This window comes from Gopherus flavomarginatus, chromosome 2, assembly GCF_025201925.1.
Source record: "Gopherus flavomarginatus isolate rGopFla2 chromosome 2, rGopFla2.mat.asm, whole genome shotgun sequence".
NCBI classification, from domain to species: Eukaryota; Metazoa; Chordata; order Testudines; family Testudinidae; genus Gopherus; species Gopherus flavomarginatus.
This window is the reverse complement of record NC_066618.1, coordinates 247,852,151-247,871,209: the sequence shown is the minus strand read 5'-3', so window position 1 is coordinate 247,871,209 and position 19,059 is coordinate 247,852,151. Positions and strand designations below refer to the sequence as shown.

Sequence of the window (19,059 nt, the reverse complement as noted above, 5' to 3'; positions counted from 1 at the left end):
TGAAGGAACAAAGGGCAAGCTATGATGCAGACTTAGTGTCAAGCATAGAGTTGAACACATCCCAGTTATGTGCTCTAGTGGCAGATAAAATGGCATTGTCAGGGAAAGAGATCTGGATGGAGGGTAGGGGGGAGAAGAAAAGAGGAAAGAATGGAGGTCACATTGGTGTTTGGTTGGAACATTCCTTCTGTCCACTAGAGATGGGTTACTATGGGTTCCTTTGCTAAACTACCTCTATACAAAAATCCTGACCAACCTCTGAGACAAAGGCTTAATGATCAGAATTAATCTTGCCAGTCCAATCTTTCTGGTGTCATGTGTAGAGCAATTTTAGGTTGTTATAAACCAGCAGTAGGCAACCTGTGGCATGCAAGCTGATTTGCAGTAGCACCTCAGACTGCCCAGGTCTTGGCCACCAGTCCAGAGGGCTCTGCATTTTAATTTCATTTCAAATGACTCCTCTTAAACATTTTTAAAATCTTATTTACTTTACAAGAGACCTCCTAAAAACGTTAAAATGTATTACTGGCACATGAAACCTAAATAAATGAAAAGTGGGCACACCACTTCTGAAAGGTGGCCGACCTATTATAAACAATTTTTTTTTAAGCGAATGGGGACACAGTAAACACCACCCCCCCCACACACACAAAACTGATTCACTACCCCAAATAAGAGTTCATGTAGTTTTGTCACAAATTGGCTTCAGTCAGTGATCAAGTTTTGCTGTCAAGCAAACTAAGAAAATCTATAGAATACTGCTTAGTCTCAAGATTTCCTGGCACAGTTAGTCTGTTTATTTACAAGACTGTGACCTTACCATCCACCTGAATCAGGACCACCTTGAGATTACCTGAAGCTCCTCAGTGCATTCAGAACCACCCAGAATATGCAGTGGCAAATCAAATGTCCTAGCCATCTTTTAGACCATAAAGTTTCCCTAGTCCAGAGTTATAGGTCAGTGTAGCTTTTGACAGAAATGATTTCTTTTAAAGCATGTAAACCCAGGAAGACGAGAAATGCCAAAAAGCCATTTTGGAGGCAATTCAAGAGAAGAATTTCTATGAAGCAAAGATTCCATATCCCAACAATGCAGAGCCTTTTGATGCACAAGACTCTTAATATCCCTTTAAGAGATAGGTCCTCTAAGGCACACACCACAGACTTGCTAGTCTTTCTGAAACCTTTAGAAGACCAAGAAGCTTTTGCTGTTTGTATTTAGGAGGCTTGCGCCTCTTGACCCTTGTGTGAAGAGCAAGACCAAACACCCAGATTCTGGATATATTAAGTACTATTTAACCTCTTTGGTCAAAGATAACTGGACAACAACCCCAAGGAAACAATGGGTGGCTTTCATTTTCTTAGTCTTTGAGGGACACTGCCTTTTTTCTTTTGGGAGAAAAATGGTCTCATAACATGGCAAATCGCCATGCTTTTACTGAGCCCCTAAGAAGGGCTTGTGAACAGTGCAGTCAAGTGTCTTCCAGCATCACAGCCAGAGAAGAGATGTTGTTGCTACTATTTTACTAACAAACTAATACCAATGCCCAACATCTGGCAGCCTCAGTACCCTCATGTGTTACTTTTTGAATTAACCTGGGCTCCCCATGGAAACTATCATCCACACAAGTGTCTTTCTACAGTTGAATTGGTCTTAATCCATGAATAGGAATGTGACAGATAAAGATTGGTATAACCTTTTGGCCAAACAGTGGATTTACGTTGAAACAAACAGTGCATTGGAACTGGGCCCCCCGAATGACAAGTCCCCGCCCCCCAAAATGCAGAACAAATGTATGACAACCTGTCCCCAAGTCTGGGCTGGCAGCACAGCAGGGCTCAGGCAGGTAGGCTGCCTGCATGCCGTGGCCGGTGGCCCCACACCACTCCCAGAGGTGTCCAGCTGCTGGCATGTCTCTGCATGCCCCTGGAGGGGGGGAAGGCAGCTCTGCATGCTGCTCCTCCCTGGGCAGCACACAGAGACCTGATGCCCCCCTCCCCTCAAGGGGCATGCAGAAATGTGCCAGCAGCAGGGCTAAGGTGGCTTCCTGCCCCACCCTCCCTCTGCACCACTCTCAGAAGCAGCTGGCATGTCCATGTGGCCCCTGGGGGGCTGCGCCTCCAGGCGCTGCCCCTGCCCCCAGTGCCAACTCTACAGCTCCCATTGGCCAGGAGCTGCAGCCAATGAGAGCTTGGGGGGGGGGGTTGCGCCTGCGGGCAGCAGTGCACGGAGATCCTCTGCCCCTGAGCCACTGCCATAGGGGTGTGCGCACTGGTTGCTTTGGGAGCCACGTAACCTGAGGTAAGTACAACACCCCGTGCCCTCCCACATCCCAACCCCAAGGCTGCACCCTGCACTCAAACTTCCTCCCATAGCCTGAACGCCTCACTCCTTCCACCCCAACCCATCCCAGAGCAAGCATCCCAACTTCCTCCCAGAGCCTGCCCCCTGCACCCCAATGCCTTGCCCCAATCAAGGGACCTCACTATTTTCATTTACATCCCATTACTTATAATATAGAAGGAGGATGAAGAAAAACAGAGGGATGGGGAATAATGCTCTTTTTCTTGGCTAGGTCCTGAGGAGGGGCCCCAAAAAATGAAGCTGTGCACAGGGCCCCGCTAACTTTAAAATCCGCCACTGCTTTTGGCTGACAATATATTAGCATATTAAGTCAGAAGTGTGGCTGGCCAATATTGCCTCTGGTCACGGCAACATTCACCACCAGGCTCTCTTACACAAGGTACAGCTGATGGATTTCCTAAGCAGAAGATAATTTCATCTACTCCTTTAAACAATTAGATCAATGGATAGTGCATGAGGTTATGGGTCATCTGTGCTACCTTTCATTCCAAGCCTGTCATGTACTATATCAGCTCTAGGGCCAGCGAGCATAAAGCTGCCAAAGCACATTATTTCATACAAGTTTTTATACCAGGCTCATTAGCACAATATCTGAGAACCTTTCAGTAGTGCACTAAGCAACATGACTATCATGTTTGTTCGCTAATTCTCCCCAGGAAGAAGTGTAAGCAGTGGAGTGTTTTGTTCACATGCACAAGCCATTTTCTCTGGTGCACATTCCCTCTATGTACCCGTTTACCGAGCAAGATCAAAATCAAACTTTTTAAATATTTATCTTCCAACTTAGAACTCAGTTGCTGCACACTAGCTCAAGTGGCTCTATTTGGTGAACAGTGTCGGTTTTAAATCAGAAGGGTGCACACAAGTTAAAAACAGTCCAAGTCTATTCACCAGCCCTTTTTTCCTGAGAACTCTCTGGGCCAGGACCAGATGATCCCAAAATTTGCACCACCGAAGCCTACTTTGCACCCCAATGAAGCATACCACTTTTCAAGACAACTGAGTATGCATATGGAGTTCAGACCACTTTGAAATGGGTGGCTTTCATTATTTCAAGCTCTTAATATGGGAGCTTGGCCATGAGCTGCATCCCACAATGCTTTGGACCAGACTGTCCCATGCCACTCAAGCAGCATAAAGGGGACAGAAGTCATCCTAAAGTTCCCTGCTGGGTACATCCCCAGAGGAGATGTGGCAGTAGTGCCAGCATGTGGAAAGTTAAGGGCAAGGAAAAAGTATTTTAAATGCATTACACTGCACTTATTTTCAGCTCAAATATGACATCCATGGGACCACTGCAGCTAGCACAGGGAACATTTTCAACTCACAACCAAGCACAAATACACCGACCCCCGCTAGAACGCACGTCTATAAAGGGTGAATTTGCATATAATGCAGTTGCAGCCATGGATCCCAAATTTCTTTAATTGCAATTCATTTTAACGTGGCCCCACAAATTTCTCACAAAAAGCTATTACAGGAAGTTAAGCACTCACTGGGGTAAGGAGCAAAATGCTAAAGTGAACTGAAAACTAGCTGGGAGAACAATAGGATAAGATGATGGTTTGTTTTCAACATGGCAAGAGGTTAACTGCAATATTCAACCTTGAGGCATCTTAAGACTGGTACTGTTTAAAATATTTATTGATTATCTATAGGAGGAGTGAACAATGAGGTAGAAACATTTAAAGATGACCAAGTTATTTTGGTTAGTGCAGTTAAGACTAGTGACGGCTTTAGAGGGACTTAGAAGGGCTGAATAAGTAGTATAATGGCAGATCAAATTCAATGTTTTTCCAGTGCACATTACCTCACATTTGTGGAATAATTTGAATTCTCAAACTAACTACTCAGGGCAGGGTGGGGGTGAAGAGAGGGGGAAAAAAAAAAGAAAAAAGACATCTTTGTGGGCAGCTGAAATAAAAAAAGTCTGCTCATTCTGCAGCAGCAGTTGATAAAGCAAATAAAATATGTATTAGTATTACACATAAAAATGGGATGAAAGATACTGAACACTTATGCCAGGAAATACTTTTAATAAAACCCACTCAAACTTCCTTCAGTAGCATGGGTTCTACTGCTCTTTCTGGAAAAATCATTTCTAGCAAACTCTTTATTGGTTACTAGCTGGAAACTTTGACACAAGAGTCCATTCTCATTCTGAGTGAAGTCACTAAGCATGGTCTACCTGAAGGTGACACTACAAAGCAGACTCAGCAGGATCTGAGAATCAAGAATAAAAATGTGCTTGTTGAATTCCCTAATATTAATCAAGCAATGTTGCTGTTCTCCCTCATTCTGGAAATGGAAGTCGTTAACAGCTGGGCATTTGCGTGTATCCCAGGCCTGCACAACATGCGGCCTGTGGAGGCTCACTGTGCGACCTGTGACACGGAATCAAAGGGCTCTGAGCTGCCCACAGCAGCAGGGAGCCCAGAGCCCTTTAAATCCCAGCCGTGGCCGGGATTCAAAGGGCTCTGGGCTGCTGGCAGAGATTCCTTGCAGCGGCTGAGATTTAAAGGGCTCAGGGCTCCCCGGCGGCTGCAGGCAGCCCAGAGCCCTTTGAATCCCGGCCCGTGCCTCCAGCGGATGGGCTAGGGCTGAGATTTAAAGGGCTTGGGCTCCCCTCCACAGCAGGAGCTCTGGTCCCTTTAAATCCCTGCCCCAGCCCCACAAAGCTCTGATTTCCCCCAGCTGCCAGAGCCCCAGGCCCTCTAATTTGCCCCTGACAGCTCCCAGCCACCTCTTCAGCTGGGAGCCCCGATTGATTTAAAATCGAGTATCACCTCCCCACCCCCAACCTTCCTTTTTGGCCCACAGCTGTTCTGGTGGGGCAGCACTGGGGAAGTTGGATTTGTTTCTGCAGGGCTGGAGTGTTTCCGTGGGCTGGGAAGTCCTGCAGGGGGTGTTTCTGTGAGGCTAGGGGGTTTTGGCCCTCAGCTGTTTTGTTCGGAGTAATGTGGCCCTTGCCGGTTTATGAGTTTTGCGGGCCTGGGGTATCCTCATATGTGGAAAGCCCATAACAGCACAGATCCAGCATAACTGCTCCTACACACCCCAAATGCAGTGCTCTCAACAGTGGATAAGTTGGAGCAAGGAGAGGAATAGTTTGAGTATGCTGTGCTCCAGCTATCCCCATCTGGCATATGGTTGCTTAGGGACCATTACTAGCTGAAACTAATTGGAGGGGCCATGGGCTGGACAGACAATTTGAGACCTATAGCTCACTGATTCTCAGCTTCTTTATCCTTTTCTTAGGCTGCCCTATCTGGCTGCATGAGGAAGAAGCAGCTCTTTTTTTGCAAGTCAATCCCTTAAATTTAGGCAGGGTCAGTCAAGTTCCTAGTCTGTTCACCACAAAGCACCTGCAGCTCACCAAGGAAGCAGACAACAGAGCATCCAGAGCAACTCTACTCCCTCATGTAATACAGCAGGCAGCCACCTGGGGAACTACTAAGGAGCCGTTCAGAACACTACTGGCTCACATTACAACTACTCCTGAGAAATGGCATGCAGCTGGAGGTGATCCCATCCAACACTAGCCCATACCAATGCGACTGGCACACCACACCACCCATGCACCACACTGCAAGTGTGGCTCAAAGAACACACTTTCAATTCCTAATAAAAAAGTGAAACATCTCTTCAAGGGCCATAGGTTGAACATCACTGGTGTGAAGTCAAAATGCAGCTTCTCTATACACTGAACAAAGGGATGATCATTCAAAAGATAAGTCACTAGCAGATATCAACCTTCCCACTGCAGGAGAGCATCTGGCTAGGCAATTAAACTCAGTTATTTTCAAGTTAAAAGCCAACTGCTGATTTTAAAGCATCATACAGACTAAGTTACACATGGTGGATAGTTGAAATGTGCTAGCCAAGAGAATATACAACTAAACATTTATATAAGCAAAATAATTTTTTGAAAGTTTTCACCAGCTGACATTACATTGTTTGGTTTATTTGATAACTGGCTCTTGAGGATTATAGAAAGTAGGTATTCACCAATGTGAATCGTAAGTTTTAATACAGCATCTACAAGTATTTTGACAGTAGTGTACATCTGCACACAAAACAGACAATCAGCCTTTTTTTTTACTAATCAAAACAGAGTAAGCATGTTTACATTAGATAAGACTCACTGCAACACTGTCAGATATTTGCAATTCATTTTGTCTACTGATTTACTGCTTGTTGCAGGATCTTAGCTAATAAGCATTTATAGAAGTGAGGTTATTCTAGAATGGATACAACAGTAACACTTGGATAATCCAATATATTAGTGAAAATTTACCTGGTTCTTCCTTAATAAACTGCAAATCTTCTGGATATGAGACTGACGGCTGCATCACAGAGCAATCTTCTGAATTCTCTTCATTATTAGGTGGTATATTATAAATAAATCTCTTCGTAGTTTGGTTTTTCCTTCTTGCTTTTCCTGGTTCTTGAACTGATTGTCCCTGTGAGGCCATGTCATTCCACACAAACACTTTTCCTTCACCTTGAGATTCATTTTCAGCCATTTCAGGTGAGCTGTCCTGGACCCAACTACAGTCATTCATTTGATAGTTTTCTATTTGGCCCTCATCAATACAGTAACCATCATTTTCAGTTTTTATACTGCTTGCCAAGTTAGTAAGATTCCGTGTTGCCCAGAAACTGGCAACTTTCTGATCCCTTGATGAAGGCAGACCATCCCGACTAACCGATCTTCTGTTATAATCCACTACTACAGCCTCTGGAGCTTCTGATTTAATGCTTATATTTAAGGCATCTTTAATGAAATTGCGACAGGACTGGACAACCTCAGTCATTTGAAGATAGCTGGCCACTGACATCACTTCAATGGCATTTTGGCTTGTAAGGACAAGGTTACCAGAATATAAGAAGTCCAATATGACAGAAAAACCTTGAACAGCAACAACATCTAAATAGGTAACAGTGGTTTGGTTACGGCTTTCTTTGTTTGTAAAGCAGTACAGAGTCTTAAAGAAACGGCTGCCGGCAACCAGGATATTCTTATGAGCTCTGAAGACCCTCCCACTCACCACAATATTGACATCACAAAGAATGCCTTTCTTCCTCTGTTCATTTAGTTCTTGCAGCAGCTGATAGCAATAAGAGTTCTCATTTGGCCTACTGCTGTAGTCGCAGTAACCCTCATTAGTCAATTCCGATGGTATTTCTGACTCCTGCAATTAGAGGGAAAAAAAGTTAACTCTTAGTTTCCTTCTTAGTTTTCCCACTGCTGCCAACAGGATATGAAAATTAACTTACTTTAAATATGTAAACACAGAGGAAAATGGGGTTTATATTCTTTGTTTCTTTATGTCATAAAGGCAACAAAATACAATTTTCCAGAAAGTTTCCTTGTGTATTAGAAACTCAGGCCAGTTCTGTTTTTTCAGTTTCAGGAAAAAGGGGGCAGATGAGCTTTATGTATCACAGAAGTTAAATGCAAGCCACTGATGGTGTTTACATGGATGTTTAAAGTGTTCATTTTTGTTAAAACAAATGCCTGAACTAGAAGATAGAAGAGATTTGCATTAAAGATTCAACTACCAATTGTTCAGATAAGAGCTATGAAAACTACCTCACACCATTTGTCTGGTCTTACATGGAGGCCTCAAATAAAAATGGGGAGACAGGACTAACATTCCCAGTATATCCTTCCTCCCTCCTTATAAGCCTTCCACAAACACATGGAAGCAAAATGAATACAAATGCCACCCTGCTTCCTTTGCAGATCACATTTAGTAATAAACTATATTCTAATGACAATTTATAAAAGCTAGAGCACTACTGGGCATATTTTTTAACTCTCAAGATATTTTAACAAGTACTTAATTTTCCAACTATGACAGTTCACATGAGAGAGACTCGGTGGGGTAATACACATGACTGGAATATTGGTATAGAAGGTTTCGGCTTGCTCCGGAAGGACAGGCAGGGAAAAAAGGGAAGAGGTGTTGCTTTGTATCTTAAAAATTAGGTTGACATGGAATTAGGACACAGACTTGTTGAAAGTCTCTGGGTAAGGATAAAAGGGGTAAAAAGCAAGGGTGATGTCATGCTAGGGGTCTACTACAGACCACCTAACCAGGAAGAGGAGACGGATGAGGTTTGTTTATAAAAAGAGCTAACAAAATCATCCAAAGCAAGACTTGACGGTGATGGGAAAGCAATACAGCAGGGCACAGATTAGCCAACAAATTCTTGAAATATATTGGAGACAACTTTTTATTTGGAAAGTTGAGAAAGCTATCAGGGGAGAAGCTGTTCTAGACTAGATTTTGATAAATAGAAAGGAACTGGTTGAGAATTTGAAAGTAGAAGGCAGCTTGGGTGAAAGAGATCATGATATGACAGAGTTCATGATTCTACAGAATGGTAAGAAGGAAAACAGCACAATAAAGATAAAAGATTTCAAGAAGACAGACTTCAGCAAACTCAGAGGTGGTAGGTAAGAACCTATAGGAAGCAAGTCTAAGGGGAAAAAACAGTTCAAGAGCTGGCAGTTTTTCAAAGAGACATTATTAAGGGCACAAGAGCAAACTATCCAACTGTGTAGGAAAGATAGGAAGTATGGCCAGAAACCTTGTCTTAACAAGGAGCTCTTCAATTATTTGAAACTCAAAAGAATCCTAAAAGAACCCAGAAACTAGGTCAAACTGCAAAGGATTAATATAAACAAGTATGCAGGGACAAAACTGGAATGGCCAAGGCACAAAATTAGATTAAACCAGCTAGAGACATAAAAGGTAACAAGAAACATCCTACAAAATTAGAAATAAGGAAGACCAAAGACAGGATAAGCATGTTACTCAAGGAGGGGTGGGGGACGACACAGGACAACAACAGAAAATGACAGAGTGAATGCCAGTGAAAATGAAGTAAGACCAGATGCTAAAACAAGGAAAGAACAAGTTACTAATTAGACAGGTTAGAGGTTTTCAAGTTACCAGGCCCTGGTGAAACATCCTAGAATACTCAAGGAGCTGACTGAAGAGATATGAGCCATTAGTGATTATCTTAAAAAAAATAATAAAAATAAATAAATAAAAAATCATGGAAGACGGGTGAGACTCCAAAAGACTGGAGAGACTCCAGAAGACTGGAAAATGGCAAATACGGTGCCAATCTACTAAAAGGGGAATAAGGGCAACCCAAGAAATTACAGATCAGTCACCTTAACTTCAGTACCTGGAAAGACAATGGAGCAATCAATTTGCAGACACTTCAAAGATAAGGTGATAAGTAACAGTCAGCATGGAGTTGTCAACAACAAATGATGGCAAACCAACCTAATGCCTTTCTTTGACAGGGTAACTAGCTTTGTGGACAGGGAAAGGCAGTAGATGTGGCATATCTTGACTTTAGTTAGGTATCTGATAATGTCTTACGTGACCTTCTCCTAAACAAACTATGGAAATACAACCTAGATAGAGGTACTATAACATGGGTGCATAACTGGTTGGAAAAAAACTATTCCCAAACAGTAATCACCAGTGGATCACAGTCAGGCTGGAAGGGCATATCAACATGGGGTCCCGCAGGGATCAGTTCTGGGACTGGTTCTATTCAATTTCTTCATCAATTATTTAGATAATGGAGCAGAGTGTACATGGTAACAGATGTTCAAGTACATAAACGGTTGTTACAAGGAAGAGGAAGGTAAATTATTCTCTTTAACACAGAGATGGGCAAACTTTTTAGCCTGAGGGCCTCATCGGGAAATAGAAATTATATGGCGAGCCATGGATGCTCACAAAATTGGGCTTGGGGTGCAGGCTCTGGGATGGGGTGGAGGATGAGGAGTTTGGGGTGTAGGAGGGTGCTCTGGGCTGGGACTGAGGGGTTCAGAGAGCAGGAGTGGGGGATCAGAGCTGGGGCAGGAGTGTGGAGAGAGACCATGCAGTGCAGTCTCCAAGCGGCACTTCTCTCAAGCGGCTCCCAGAAGAGTGGCATGTCCCTTCTCCGACTCCTACATGAAGGTGCGGCCAGGTGGCTCTGCACACGGCCCTATCTGCAGGCACAACTGCTGCAGCTCCCATTGGAGCACTGGAGGGGGCCATTGGAGCATGTAGGACCTGAGCATCAGAGCAGGGCCCAGTTGCGTGGTGCAGCCCCTGACCCAGTGCCCCAGCCAAAGTGGAGCCAAGCCACAAGGTGCAGCTCGCGAGCCAGCTTAAAACAGCCCATAGGCCAGTTTGCCCACTCCAGCTTTAACCTCTGAAGCTAGGACAAGCAGCAATGGGCTTAAACTGTAGCAAGGGTGGTTTAGTTTGGACATTAGGACAGACTTCCTGTCAAGGTGATTAAGCACTGGAATAAACTGCCTAGGGAGGTTGAGGAATCTCCATCATTGGAGATTCTTAAGAGGTTAGACAAACACCTGTCAGGGATAGTCTAGATAATACTTAGTCCCACTCTGAGTGTGAGAGATTGGATTAGAAGACCTCTACAGGTCCCTTCCAGTCCTATGATTCTATGGTTGTACAGTGGCAGCTTTCACCATTAGACATTAATTCAGAAAAACAAGTGGAAAGAGTACTGAAGGTGATTTCCGCAAGTGTTAAAATACCACAAAAGCTTGAATTACTAAACCAGGAAACATCTTAAAAATGTTGCACAAGGATTTGCCATTATAGTAGTGTTTAAATGTGTAAATAAGTGTTAACAAGGGAATTACTACAACCTTTGCATTTATATAGCATTTTTGATAAGGGTATCTCAAAGTGGCTTGTAACAATTCCTGAAGAATAACGACAAAGAGGCACCAGGCAGTGAATTATTACTACTATAGGTCAATGCAGACAGTGGAAACCTGTAAGTAGCACACCAGAGAGTTTTGAGCTCAAATTTTCTAAAAGGGATAGTGAAGTCAACAGATGATGTGGCAAGAGCAAAGAAGTATGCGCTGAACAAGGAGGAACTGGAGAGAAAATTGGAAAGGGAAGAGTTGGCAGATTGGGATATACAGGGTGGCCCTAATTTAGATGGAATATTGCCAAGAAGAATACTAAGGCAGCAGCAGAAATTTTGTAGCAAAATCAGGCAGAGATGGTCTTTCAGGACATCATTAATGCAACTCTATTTCTATTTATCAGTTAGGAAAAGGCCACAGATGTTTCAGAACAGGCTGGACTCTGGCTAAGTGATTTAGGAGGCCACAGGCTAGAATTTCAGTAATCAAAGTGTGAAGAGAAAAACATGCTATCATTGCCAACTATAATTCACACTTTTTAATACCAGAAGGAACATTTATATCATCTAGACTGACTTGTGTGACACATACCAAATTTCACCCAGTTACCCTTGCACTGAACCCAATAACTTGTGTTTGATTAAAACAGATCTTCAAATCAAAACTGATGTCTTCCAGAAAGGCCTCAAGAGATATAGTTGGTTAGCACCATAAACTAAGAAATCATTTTCCACAACACTAAAATAACGTGTGTATTTTGTTAGTAGCTCTCAAAACTCAATCTAATGTGGATCATGAAGAGGATGGCTGCAAGACTGATCAAATCTTCTCAAATCACGTTTCAGCTGCTTCTGTTTAGGTAGCAGCTATTACTCCAGTGGGGCAGAAATGGAAGAAAGATTTATCTGCAGCAGTGGTCAGGACTGTCTCCCTGGTGGCTGGAGCACTCAATCAACTCTATACTTTCCTACATCACTACCCTCCTCACAGCTGACCTCATGCAAGATGTGTAAAGAAAAGCAGAATAGTGAAATATAGATGGGTAACTGGAAATGGATGTTGTTTTCTCAGCCACACCTTACAATACCCTTGGTACATCCACTCAATAATATCCCCAAAACCTTCTATCAGAACCATGTCAGACTCCCCACTCAGAGTACCCAACTTCTTGTAACTCTAGTCTCAAAATCCTTTGAGGACTTAGTTGCTGCAGCAAAGGAATGGTGGTCAAGAAACCATTTGTCACAATGTATACCCACACCATACTTGTGCTTAATGTGGTCTCTCCTAAAGGAGCTCTAGTCATCTATTAGTTTATAGAAAAAAAAAGCAGGAAGGAAGATGCAAAGGCATTTCAGATTAATTCAGAAGAAGATATGATGAACTAACATATAGCAATTCCTCAAAGTGCAGATGACTGCAATTCCAAAGAAACGTTTTTAAAATGCAATAAGTTAGTGAGAGATCTTGAACTAACACAGAGATCCTTGTTTGGCATCAGTGTCTGCTGTCTCCTGGGAGCAGGAAAGGACCAAAGACTCTTGCACCACCTCTTGCATGTGTGGATGAAGAATAATGGAGAAGTAGTTATCCTTTCAGAATCCTTATATGTTGCTTCATTTGCCTTGCAGCATCTTTCCTCCTCTATCCAATTAGTTAGTTCTTTCCCCATCAGGTAAAGACCACCCGCAAACAAGCCCTTTCAGAAGAGAGAGTGTAGTAATTCCTGGCCAGCGTTTTCTAGAAAACATTTCAGAAGGTTTTGCTGTCAGCTGCCATAGAGTTGGAGCATCACCTACACACAGACCTTGCCTTATTATTTACCATTTATACTGCAGTAGCGCTGAACAGACAATCAGATTGGGCCCCACAGTGGCAAACGCCATAGAAGATATAAGAAAATCCCTACTTCAAAGAGCTCACTTTTAAATCAGCAAGTAAAGGTGAGGAAGTAATCCTTAAAACAGGAATACGCAAACATTTATGAATGAAACACCGCCTCCTATTCGTGACATCCAAGGCAATTATGGTTCACGTGCAAGAGTGATACTACATCAACTGTTCTTCTGCTTTCAGAGAACTTCTGCCTTTAACCAAAAATGTATTTGAGACTGAGAGGGAGATTTTGTGGTGTTACCTGCGAAGTCCTAACTTTAAAAAGTGTTAGGTGGAGGGGAAAGAAAACTGGCACCCCTACCACATGCATTTACTGACAGCAGCAAAAGGAACACAGACCACAGTAAAGCATTTCTGCAAAACTTATTAACTAAATAAATCTGTCCTAGTGCAAGAGTCCAAATTTTCAAAACTTGAAGGCAGACAGTCTATCCCAGGGCAGATAAAAATCAGTGATTTTTTTTAAAATTTCATTTCAGACTTGTTTCATTATTTAAATTATAGTACATTTTTCTTTCTAAAAATTAGTCTGTTGAAAATGAAATCTGAAATCAATACAAAATATTTTAAGGGCTAAACTTATAATTTCTTAAAACATTTAAATGGAAAAAACAATGCTGACTCCATCAGCCTCTATTAAAAAATAGAGTTAAAGACCGCTTTTCTATATAAAGATAATTTCCACCAATTCTAACTTTTTTCTTTATAAAGATGGCACAATAGTGTCAAGTATCAGAGGGGTAGCCGTGTTAGTCTGGATCTGTAAAAGCAGCAAAGAGTCCTGTGGCATCTTATAGACTAACAGACGTATTGGAGCATGAGCTTTCGTGGGTGAATACCCACTTCATTGGATGCATGTCACAATAGGTCATGTATTTTATTAAGGGTTTGTTTTAATGAATTTAATTAAATTTCAGTTTCCATCCTAACGTAGCTTGACACAGATCATGAGTAAACACGTAATTATCTAGTAAACAAGCAATCTCATTCACTATTTTCTAACATACTTAAAGGTACAATTAAGAATCTAAAAATATTAAGCTACATAATTGCTTAAATAAATGTATACAGTTACAGCCTATCCTCCTAAATAGCAAAAAAGATATCAAATCTAGTGTAAAAACTCTATTTAGTTGTAAATCAACATATTTTAATGCTAATATGAGAACGCACTCTTCTGAAGAAAATTGCAATATAAAAAGGAAAAGCTGATCAAAATCAATTATTTAATTTGAGGCTTTCCACTTAGTGATTTAAATTGCTTTGATTTAGATCAATCCACCCAGGTCTACCACATACTGTAACTGATTTAAAGGCAGGCCGCAGTTTTGGCCTACAGTAATTGTCTATTTAAAACTAGTTTACAAAGGGGGGGCAGGACTTAGGATTGGTGCCTCACTAAAAGGCATGGAAGCACAATACCGTTGAATTTATAACTGCGGTAACCACTTGTGATGTATTTTGGCATTCCGAGTGAACTGTATATCTCTTAAAAAAAATTGAAATCACTGCTCTCATTTTTGCTACTCTATTGCCCAACAGATCTATAGATGTTTCCACTGCTTTAGTGTCTGATACCCACAATTTCCTTTTCTCACTTGAACAATGGCATTATGCCATGTGTGTCTTATTAGCAGCTGTTAAACATGTCCTGCAGTTGAAGCTTGTCAAGTGAAGAATACACATGTACTTTCTCCAGGACAATGACTGAAAGATCTCTCCTAGCTTTTAACTAAGGTTTTGGCTAAACTGGCGCTTTACAGCGCTGCAACTTTCTAGCTCAGGGATATCAAAAAACACCCTCCCCCCCCGCCGAGCGCAGCAAGTCACAGCGCTGTAAGCTAATCCCCTCGGGGAAGAGGAGTACCTGCAGGGCTGGGGGCACTACCACACTCGAAACTCCAAAGCGCTGCCGCGGGAGCGCTCCTGCGGCAGCACTTTGGAGTTTCGAGTGTAGCCAAGCCCTAACTCTTAAAAGGCTTCCTCTCCCACATGATGTTTCCTCAAAATTTTAGGAAAAACATGCTAAGGAACACAAATTACCTACTTAATATTCCAATGTTCTAAAAATGTGGTATCAGGGAATTTTTTAAAGGCCTATTATTTTAGTATTACCAGATTAAATTTAGAGGTGGAGAGAAATCGCATCCCTTTTGTGTTTGCTTAACACATGGGAATGGAAACATAACAGAACCCCCCCTCTCCCAGTTTGTTAAAGTTTGGAATTAATGGCAAATGCGATTTAAGAGATTTGACTACCCAGTAAAACTATTTATTCTTTTGAACATTCATACAAGTCAAAAACTTGCAGCAGAAAAAAGGGAGAGAATCACACAACAATGGTTCAAGGAAAGAGAGCTCAGTACCTTCCATTTGAAAATTCAACCCTCTAAAGCTACCCTGCAGGGGTGGTTCCCTACTTACTCAGCAATAGTACAAAAGAAAAATCTGATGTTACACCATAATGCAAGTGTTTTCCTTTGAGTGAGCAGGTATGGAATGTGGAAAATTTCAAATGTATTAAGCAATATACTTTTATTTTAGGTCTTGTTATATTTAGAAGTGTTTGAAAGATCAGTTTGCTCTCTCTATTTAGAATACTGAAGTGTTACTGTATCCACAAACTCTAAACACAGAGTAGATGGGACAAGCACTGACTGACAGTTTACAGAAGAAACAGATAAGGTTGATTCATGTTATGAAAATCCCCAGCACAATGAAGTGCAGGTCTCTGGCTGGTGTAAATGGCTTGAAAGAACTTCAACAGAAGCTGTGACAGTCTACAACAATTGAGGATCTGGCCTTAGTTTTAAAGGTTTTTTTTTTTGTTTTGGTTTTTTTTTTTTTTTTAAACACAGAATACAAAAAAATAAGTTCAAATCTGAAGGAAAGCAGTAAGAAGTCTTTAAGATAGATGACCACTTAAAATACACTTTACATGCACCTGGGTAAGGCGATAGCAGAAACATTTTCCTTCATATGAAAAATTTGAAAAGCCTAACATATTAAAGCAGCAAAATCCATTAATGTATCAAGAATGGAGAGATACCACTTCCATAAATTACACCAGACTTACCATTACAAAATAATCATCCAAAAACAATTTTAAAATATAACAAGAAGGGATAGGAATTGTAGGATGGCTAAAAAGGTTAACACAAGGAGTAAGGAAATAAAACAAAGGAAACTGTCAGAATAGAAATTTTAGTTATTTAACACACATCAGTACAAGACAATGGAGACAGAGGAACAAGCCTCAAATTACAGGACAAGGAACAAAGTATGTTTGAGAATTAAATGACAGATCACATTAGCAATATCAAAGCATCAAGGTTCTGAGAATGCTTTTACTAGGAAGATAGACAAATATATTAACTAAAGGTGAAGTTTAGAGTATATAATTCAAAAATGTTCAGATAACTGAAGTCAGTTTACTCACTTCTGAAGTGAGCTGCAACACAACAGCAAGGCATAGGAAGTTCATGTGAAGTGAAACTTGTATATCCTATCCAATTGAAACTGCAGGGGCATCTAGATTTGCTTACCATACCTGTCTTTACCTTTTGCTTTACCATACCTGACATCCTGCTCAAATTTAGAACACCAGGTCTTGCCAGAAGTGCCACAGGCTCTTTAAAGAGCCTAAGTAGTCAGCTCAATTTTAAATTATCAAACCAGTTCAGCTCTAACTCAAGTAGAAAAGTAGTACTGCAGAGAGGTTAGTGATTCACAACAGGATTAGGCATTCCTTTAGTGTCTCATTCACCTCTGGACCAGAGTTAGCCCTGCCTAGCTTTGAGAGCTCTAATCAAGATCAAAAGGCAAAAACAATACAGCTGACGGCTTTCCATTTTTTCAGATGTGCCTTTAGAGAAGTTTATATAATAGAAACTACTTTCCTTATGCTTGACTTACATTTTGTGATCAATTTACTCCACTATCTTGTTAATTTAGCCACAGTGTAAGATACTGTCAGAAACCAACAGTGACAAAGGAAATTAAGTTCTCATTGTAGACAGTTAAGTACCTGGTCCAATAAAAATACAGCTTTTATGTCAAGCACATGTATTCGTTGACATTTCAAACTTGGTAGATATAGTAAAAGAGTAATGTCAGTGGCCTTGCCAATAAGAGATATAACAGCTTTTGCTTTCAGGGTGGTTGGGGATCCACACAGTTCACCAGTTTCAAAGCATTAAAGAGGTCAGATGGCATATTAACTAGGCTTTCAAGAAACCACATGTTTATCTTGATGCAATTGCAAACTCTTTATGCAAAGTAGCAGATGAAATCTAAGTCACCTATGTTGGGGAAAAAATTACATACAAAAGCAGATATGAGCACCCTACACACCCCCGAGATACTAAAAACAAATATTCCCTCAGATTTCATGCTAGTGTCTAGAGGATTTTGCACATAGCTGGTTTTGGGACACTGTTATAGTTTTCCCCCAGAGAAGAAGAAAGCTGTAAGTAGTTTTAAATATCAGTGTATTAACACATTTAAGTGCATACAATTTTCTTCTCCTAAGGACATCAATCATAACAAAATTAACAAATGAAAATAGTCACCCATCCCTGAGCACTTAAGTTATGTTAACCAGGTATAACCACAACTAAAACTATTATGTATACCCCCCCAGCTAATGTGTCTGGACCACAGGTGCTGGAACTAGGGGCCTTGACTTGAAGTGGATTCCATTACATACAGGGTTTCCAGTTTGATTCAATGGCTCGTCACACCCCCACTATAAAAACTGTTCCAGCACCCCTGACCTAGAAAGGCCTATTAGATACTTCAACCCGAAGCAGAAAGCAGGGTAATCTGCATACTGGAGACAGAAGATGTGGGAACTGGAGCAGAATGTGCCCCGCACCCCTATCGGACAGTGAGAGACGGAGGAAACCATTTAAACTACACACGCGGACACGCAGACATGTGAAACAGTCTCCACCAGGGAACTGCGATACCCCCACTCAACACTACCCTGGCCGGGAGGATGCCATCACCCTCAATCACGAATACACACTCCCTAACCCCTGTGGCACCGTACCTGCTCTGCAGTGACCGGTTCGTTGAGGCGGTGCTCGGCGGAGAGGTGGTGTCTGAGAAGCAGGGCTCGTTTGTAGTTGCGGGTGCCCTTGCAGAGCTCGTCGTGCCCCCCCACGCCGCCTCCCCCAGCCATGCTGATGTCGGTAGGGGCGGAGGCGGCGGCGGTGCACCAGGCGCAGGACATGAGGCCGGTCTCCTGGCAGTAGTGCAGCCATGGGAACTCCTTGAGCCAGGAGCCCTGGAAGGAGACGTGCAGCTTCTGCAGCAGAGACTTGGGCCTGGCCGCTAGCGGGAAATGTTTGATGCTCTCCCCCTCCCCCGCGCCCACGCTGCTGCCCTCCGCCTCGTCCCCCCCATCGCCTCCAGACCGCCTGCTGCTGCTACAGCTGCCGCCCTCGGCGCCGCTGCCATCGCCCAGGCTGCCCCCCTCGCCGTCCTCTTCGTCGTCACTGCTGTCGCTCAGGGAGCCCCCGTCCTGGACCAGCTCCTTGCCCTCCAGCAGGCCCTCGGGCTCCAGGCCTTCGGCACCCTCCAGCTCCAACTCCTCGTCCGCCCCCCGCCCATTGAAGTGCCTCCGCGGCCAGGCAGGGGCCTCGCAGCCATTGTTAGCGGCGGAGGGGCCGGAGAGGAGCCCTCCGCCGCCCCCCCGAAAGGCCAGAGTCCTGCGGTTCCTCTCGGCGAACATGGGGCCGCTGGCGGCCGCAGGGGAGACTGCGTCCTGGGGCGGGGGCAACAGCAACAACTCCTTCCCCTCGGCGGCGGCCTCCAGCTCCTCGGCCTCCAGCCCCTCGAGCTCCACGTCCTCGTCCGCCCCCCGCCCATTCAGCTGCTCGGGCTCTTGCCGGGCCCAGGCCTCGGCCGGGTTACCCCCCGTGTTATTGTTCGAGGAGCCGCCTCCGGCGGCTCCCCCGCCCGCCGCTGCGGCCGCCGCGGTGACCAGGCCGCCAGCCCGGAACGCCAGCGTCCTGCGGTTCATCTCCGCGAACATGGCGCGCGCGCCCCCCCGCCCGCCTCGCGCCCCCCGCCTCGCGCTCTG

The 19,059-nt window shown here is 43.3% G+C and overlaps 1 protein-coding gene across 2 annotated transcripts in view; it reads right to left on the bottom strand.

Annotated features, from left to right (window-relative positions):
- ZBTB10 (zinc finger and BTB domain containing 10) overlaps nucleotides 1-19,027 on the bottom strand; it is a 32,059-nt gene extending 13,032 nt beyond the window's left edge. For both annotated transcript variants that reach the window (XM_050940798.1, XM_050940799.1), the window contains exons 1-2: nucleotides 18,025-19,027; nucleotides 6,663-7,560 (exon numbers count right to left, since the gene is read on the bottom strand). In XM_050940798.1, coding sequence (XP_050796755.1) covers nucleotides 6,663-7,560; nucleotides 18,025-19,011 — 1,885 coding nt within the window. In that variant the 5' untranslated portion in view covers nucleotides 19,012-19,027. The remainder of the gene's footprint in view (nucleotides 1-6,662; nucleotides 7,561-18,024) is intronic.
- Between the last annotated feature and the right edge of the window lie 32 nt (nucleotides 19,028-19,059).